The 6,893-nt window shown below is 39.5% G+C and overlaps 1 protein-coding gene across 1 annotated transcript in view; it reads right to left on the reverse strand.

Annotated features, from left to right (window-relative positions):
• Positions 1 to 269: 269 nt before the first annotated feature.
• Positions 270 to 6,893, reverse strand: part of KPNB1 (karyopherin subunit beta 1) — a gene marked incomplete at its 3' end in the record, with an annotated part of 16,586 nt that continues 9,962 nt past the window's right edge. The window contains 10 exon segments of the mRNA XM_072414894.1: positions 270 to 384; positions 1,130 to 1,235; positions 1,490 to 1,633; positions 1,730 to 1,837; positions 2,460 to 2,542; positions 4,191 to 4,335; positions 5,648 to 5,719; positions 5,814 to 5,961; positions 6,212 to 6,342; positions 6,471 to 6,662. Of these exon segments, the coding sequence (XP_072270995.1) occupies positions 270 to 384; positions 1,130 to 1,235; positions 1,490 to 1,633; positions 1,730 to 1,837; positions 2,460 to 2,542; positions 4,191 to 4,335; positions 5,648 to 5,719; positions 5,814 to 5,961; positions 6,212 to 6,342; positions 6,471 to 6,662 (1,244 nt within the window).

A 6,893-nucleotide genomic window follows, 5' to 3' on the forward strand; every position in this document is an offset into this window, starting at 1 on the left:
ATAAACTAACCTAGAGAAACAGACTTTTTATGTTGAAATCTAGTAACTCTGCCTTGCGCACCTGGAAATATGCTCCTTCTGATGACACCAGAAGCTTTTTTGGAACACTGAACATCTTTTCTTCTGAACCAGAATAAACGCATTCATGACTGTAGAAAAGGAAAAACTGCATTGTATCCCTTGACAGATTTGACTACGTAAAATGCAGTAGGGTAGGCTGTGTAGAACGTTAAGTGCTGAGCTCTGCCCACTCTTTTAATTTCACTTACCCGATAAGGCCAGCCCCACAGGCCACCACACTGTCTGTGTGGTCCTCATCGGAAGCAATGTGATCGATGAATGACAGGATGAACTCCACACGTGGCTGTACAAGCATCACATCAGCTTAATAGGAAAAAAAAAAAAACACAAGTTAAAATAAAAGAAATTTAGCAAATTACTCAGGGGGAAAAAAATGGCAGAACAAACTGTGTGCAACCATCACTTCATAAAGTGGAAGTGTGTCACTACCTTCCTGCAGGATTCCTGATAAAGTATTCATAATCTTAAAACAGTGGTATGGTATGGGCAGCATGTTGACTCTGGACTGTGCAGCGCTAGGTCCCAGGTTTGAATCTCGCCCAGGACAATATCTGCATAAAGTTTGCAGGTTCTCCCCTAGGTACTCCAGTTATCTCCCACATTCAAAAAACATGCAGATAAATTAATTGGCTTCCTCCCAAAATTGACTTTAGACTGTGCCACCGACATAACTATGGTAGACATATTAGATTAAAAGCACTTTTGAGGGACAGTTAGTGACATGACAATGGACTTTGTAAAGCCCTGCATAATATGTCAGCATCATATAAATACTGAATAAAGACAACCCAGCTCAGTACGAGAGCATCTCTTCATGGGATTGGAGTCATTGCTTTACTACTAAAACTTGCAATATGACAGACGAGGTTTAGGTACATTACAACAAAGTTCATTTTACACTCTACTAAGTATGTGTGTGTCAGGGGGGGTAATTTGCATTTTACTTCCAGGTCCTAATCAACTGCTTCTTAATCCACACTGCATGTACACATCTGCAGTAGAGATTAAAAGGGCATCACGCAAGAAATAAACCACTGGCTGTACTTACGGTGCACATTCTCCTGGTCTCCTTTGAGCCCTTGGATTATTCCAGTGTAGGCCTCAAGGCAACCCTCACGCAGCTCATTCAGGTAATCCACCATGTCATAATCTGTCTAATGTAAAAAGCAATATAACTAAAACAATTCATTTTTAGAACACCTTAGACATTGGTCTATCATAGTAAAAAAAAGTAACACAAGATGCAGAAAAATCTCTCAAAGCTTGAGGACCCAACAAGCCATATAAACATACACTTAGACCTCTTCTGTAGCCTACTCTAAACATCTCTGGCAGAAACTTTAAAGCGGCAAAATAGGCATTTTAGGATTGGCAACAAAACACTGCAAAAACAAAAAAAATCACTTACCTTGTCCACCTGAGCCTGAGAAGCCTGTTGTAGTGTGTTCAGTACAACATCCAGATACTTTTTAAATTCCCCTCCAATAGCCAAAGCAATATCTCCAAACACAGAAAGAATCTGTGGCTTTACAGAACGGTGAACATTCTCATTCTGCAAGGGAAGGCAAAGTTTATGGAGATGGTAGAATATAAAATTATACTTATAATTCAGGAAAGCATTTTCCTCTAGATAGCAATGATTGCTTACCCCTAGATTTTCTAGAAGCTGCTGCATAATCTCGTCACAGAATGGTAAAATGTTTGTCTGTAGAGCCCGGCATAGGTCACCTACAAGCCCAACAGCAGCCAGGCACACCTAACAATGAAAAGCATAAACACAATATAATTCAGCAACCATATTTCCGGCAAACAATTACCCTAGAACCAGATTTAAAGAAAAAAAAAAAACATAAAACAAAAAGAAATTTTACATACACACAAAAAAAAAAAAAAAAAAAAAAAAGTTTCTGGCCTCAAGAAACTAGAGTAATAAAATAAAGGGAGAGGAAGACTCAAATATTGGAGGCCACTGGGAAGATAACCCCTACAGTGGTGGCTAGAGTACTACTTTTATAAGTAATAACTTAAACCACCTATTCTTTGATGGTGACCATTTTAAAATAAGGTACAGATATAATTTCCCCTCCCCATCCCGATCTACTCAAATACATGCCACAGTATTGCAGCCTGCATATGATCCATTTATAAATGTGGCCATGGTACTGGGCCTGTACTATTTTATGGCGCGCTATATGATGAATGTAGCAGAGAACTGACTAGGGAGATAACAGTCGGTTCTCTGCCCAACATTTTCCTGCTTCAGCAGGCTAGTAAATGAGGGAAGGGGGTTTGGTTGTAGAACCTACTGGTACCATGACCCACACCAAAAGGCAGATAACTACAAGATGCACACTACAAATATAGAAGACAGACCTTACCTGATACTCTGCATAGTTCTTGAGACCAATGCCAAGAAAAGGTTTAAATGCTTCCATGTATTTTAGAAATTCTGCTCCAAGTACTATAGAATCAAGAGAGAATAGAGAGTACATTACAAGAGATGATTCGTAATTTAAAGCAAAAAAGTCAGTTTAAATAGGCTGCTCTAAAGTGAATTCCTGTTACTATGCACATAAAAGTATTGTTATGCCAAAAACTGTAAAATGCCTTAAAATGAAGCCTGGATTTACCTCATGCAAGTATTGTGGGGAAAGCCATCTATAAATTTTACAACGGACACTAAAATTAGATTCTTGCCCCTTTTTTCTCCCCATTGTTGCAAAAATTTACACTAAACAAGTACATATAATAACAATGAATATTAATATATGCACAGTAATTATATAACTAAAAAAAGTTTCAAAAAAGTTTTCAGTAATAAATCACTTTATTTAATAAGCACTTAGTTTCACATTTTATTATTATGATCACCTAAATTAATTATGTTTTAATAAGCTACAATCAAATACAAATTATAATTCAAATGATGTGTTTAAAATAGGTGTTCCCCCTCTGTTTTTTGTTTATCTAAATCATTCATGATTATATAAAGATCTTCTTGGAGTGGCCCGTCTCTGGTGTCCATCTATTGCAATTTAAAGAGATACATCAACCAATAGGAGCATCACATAACTATGCGAGTTGTATATAAATATGTAATTACGTGTTTTACGATGGAAATCAATATAATTGTAAATACTTATGATATGATTATGTGTTAACACCATAGATCTCCCTTGCCCATCCTGAAGAAGCAGACACAGTTTCCGCAAAACGCATCGACAGTGGGAATCCATGCAGGTGATACTCACTAGTATGGTGTATGTATTTTTGTAATTGTTTGTCATTTTGTATTTAAATAGAAGTTATGATTTTTTTTAGATCAGTAATGCTGCCCTTTAATAATCTTATTTTTTAGATTTTTGCTATAATTAACTAGGAATGTAGTTATGGAAAGATGAGATATAGAGGAACTCTTAAAACTTTTTCTAAATCCTAAAACAAGTCAGTCTCGGAGTGCTTCCCTACTTTCCATAGACACCCACCAGCAAGGCTTTGTATCCAAGTCACATCATCTAACATTATCTAGATGGGGGGGTCCTTTTACATGCAGCACACTAATCAAGGGATTGATAGGTGCAAATATTAAGGTCTTTGGGTAGGGCATCTGCTTTCTAAGCCATCCAAACAAGTCCCTGCCAACATAAATCAGGATAATATTTGGAGCAGAGGAGTACTTTTATTGATTCTCAGAAAAGTTGTAATATGTTAAAAAGTCCTATTTTTTTACAACTCATATTTCCCAAGTCTGTAAATTTTGCACATTATAGCTCCCCAAGAATTGCTTTAGAGTAAACAGCCCTGCTCAAAAAGCCACAGATAAGTCAAACATAAAATAGGCAAAAGTCTTGCATGACTGTACTAGAAACCTCAGCTGAAAGACAAAGGACCCAGCCGCAAGCGCAAGCACCAGGAATAGGTAAAATGCAAGAAGCACTGAACAGAATCAGACATGTGCTGTAAAGACATTATGGCAGCTGGTGAGGGTCAGATAATAGGGAGTGAGCAAGAGAAATACCTATTTAACATTTGTACTTTGTATATTGTTACAATTAAAGAAGCTATACACCCACCCCTATTTTTCTACCCCCCATAACTACTAATCTCACCTTCTACCAGAGTGCTCACTGCCATCAGGGCATCTTCCTGTACCCCTCCTGAACCAGCTGTACTCTGAAACATGCGTAGCAGGGAAGCCATCACCACATCAGATATCTGAAGAGCATCTTGGGGCTGCACCTTACGAAGCACATTCTAGAAGACAAGGTACATAGAAAATTTGCAAATTGCAAATTTTCTAATACAACTATTTACTCCAGATGGTAAAAGTAAAATATTTCTAATGAACCACAGTACAATACTAGGGCATAAAACACTAGCAAAGTTCTATAGATTTTATATTACAAACCCTTTCTGCACTGAAGGAGAGGTACATGTAATTTTTCAAGCGTTGAGGTATGCCAACATATTTACAAGGGACCAGATTAGCCTTACAAATCTTAAAAGCATACCCTGTGCCAAAAAGCAGTGAGCAGAGATGCTCACTGCCCTACGGGAATGAGCCTTAGCAAAAAGAAGAACCAGGCCCTTGGGGGAACAGAATCCTTAAAGCAGAACTCACCTATCCACGTTCCATTGCAGGGTACTAGCATTCTTTTCTTCCTCCAGGGGACAATCTTTGGCCATGCGGGAACATTCATGGGGACATTTTTTCACCTACACAGACAGGCCCAAGGGAAGCCAGCATCCAGTCAGATAGCCAAAAAGGAAAAAAAAAAACTTTCCTGAAAGTTACAAAATGCTCATAGCGCAAGGAAACCCTAGAAACCTCTGTGAGAACCCTGGTTTTAGAAACACTGCTCTATAGTTTAGATCAGGGGTCCTCAACCCTAAGCCGTCAAACAGCTGAGCCCCGAGAGCTCAGGCCAGTGCAGCCCCCCAGCGGGGTCAGGAAAAGGGAGGGGGGTGGGGCACACTGGCCAGAGCTGCAGTCCATGTCTCCCGTATGCATCGCAAGCACAGGGTGGGTTGGGTCTCTGATGTGGGAGGGTTCTGGCATGTCACTTTGGGGGACGTTTCTCCCCCTTTGAGTGACACACAGCTCCCATTTTTTGGGAGGAAGAGAATTAACCTAAATGCATGTTTTTGGAATGTGGAAGGAAACTCAAGCAAACACAGGGGGAACCTGCAAACTTCATGCAGAGTGTCCTGGCCGAGATTCCAACCTGGGACCTAGCACTGCAAAGGCCTGCAAAGAGTGCTAACCTCTGAGCAACTGTTCCGTGTGGTAAAGGCTGTGGCCAATAAGTGTGCTTTCGATTATTAACCTTCAACTCAGACAGAACATAAGCAAAGTGTGGTACCCCCAGGGAAAGTAAAATACCAATCTGTTAATTTCATCAGCTAATAAAAAAAAGATGTCAGTTTAATTGGCCAATAAAAAAAAAGCAGATGCCTTCAGAAAGTCATAATCAACACAGTAAAGATTATGTGTGGTGCATGAACTTGTCATCTCTAGACATCCAATTATATCTATTGGCGTGAAAGAACAATTCACTAGACTTACCTGGAGCGTAGCACAGAGAAGAGACTGAAGATCGTTAAATTGTATCCTGTCTGATGTACTCTGTATGTGAGACTAAGACAGAAAAGAGGTAGAATACATAAATGCTTTGTGATTTTAGCAGTTAGGTCTTTTTAGACATCATGAGCGTTTAATCCTTGACTCCTACCTCCATCTGAAGCACTTGCTGTAGTCTCTCCATTATCACTAATGTGGTTTTCTGAACCGCAGGGTAGCAGTCCTTGGCACTATTCTTCACAATTTCCATTAGCGCTTCATAGGCAGCACTTCTTAGGTTGTTCTGGTGTCCATCAGGCCTGAGAAAGGAGCAAATAAGGATGCTCAATTGCCAGATTTAAAACCTGCTATCAAACTTTTATGACAGAGATCAACTTTACATACCACAAGTTGCTCAGTCAGATGACCTTCAGCAAGTCATAATCAACACAGTAGATTCTGTGTGGTGCATGAACATGTCATCACAAGGCAACTGAGATCTTCCAAAGTATAAACTGTTATCACACTTCCCCATTTGTCACATTCCATTTAGACAGACAATCTGCTCACCTGTCAGTGGTCTCCAATAGCTTCTGAACAATGACCTCAAATGAGCTGGACACACAATAGGAGGCTGGTTCCTCCTGGTCATCAGTTACATCAGCAGCTTCATAAGCAGCTTCAGCCAAACTGGTGAAGGCCTAAAAAATAAGCAATTAGTGTAATGAGCAGCTCAGTATGAAACAGTGCAAATGTTAATGCTAAAACAAACCAATGGTCAAATACTTTGCTTTCTTTTACATTTAAAATAGTATGTATATATGCTTACCCAGCACACATTAGTAGCCACCCTGGGTTCAGCCCCAAGACCCTCAATGAGGCACTGAAGTAAAGGAACGAGGTAAACATCATTGATTGCTGCCTCTGGAAGGAGCTCACATATCCGGCCAACAGTCCAGGCAGTAGTGTCCCTTACCACAACACTGGGGTCTTTCATTAGCTCTATCAAGGTGGGCATAGCCTATGAGAGAAAATAAGCAAAAGTATTACTTTCTGATGCAACCAGTCAGAATGTTATGAAGAAATAATTCATTCACCTATTATCCCAAAATCAAACCTGCTTGTCCCAAAAGAAACTTGTCCAATTTCCTCAGCAATATGTTTACAGCACAGGAGTTTGCTGAACACATTTACATGGTTTTTGAGGGAAGAAAATATCTAAAACCCTTATGACCCAATTAAAATGCGAGTT

Source organism: Pyxicephalus adspersus, chromosome 6, assembly GCF_032062135.1.
Source record: "Pyxicephalus adspersus chromosome 6, UCB_Pads_2.0, whole genome shotgun sequence".
Classification (NCBI taxonomy): Eukaryota; Metazoa; Chordata; class Amphibia; order Anura; family Pyxicephalidae; genus Pyxicephalus; species Pyxicephalus adspersus.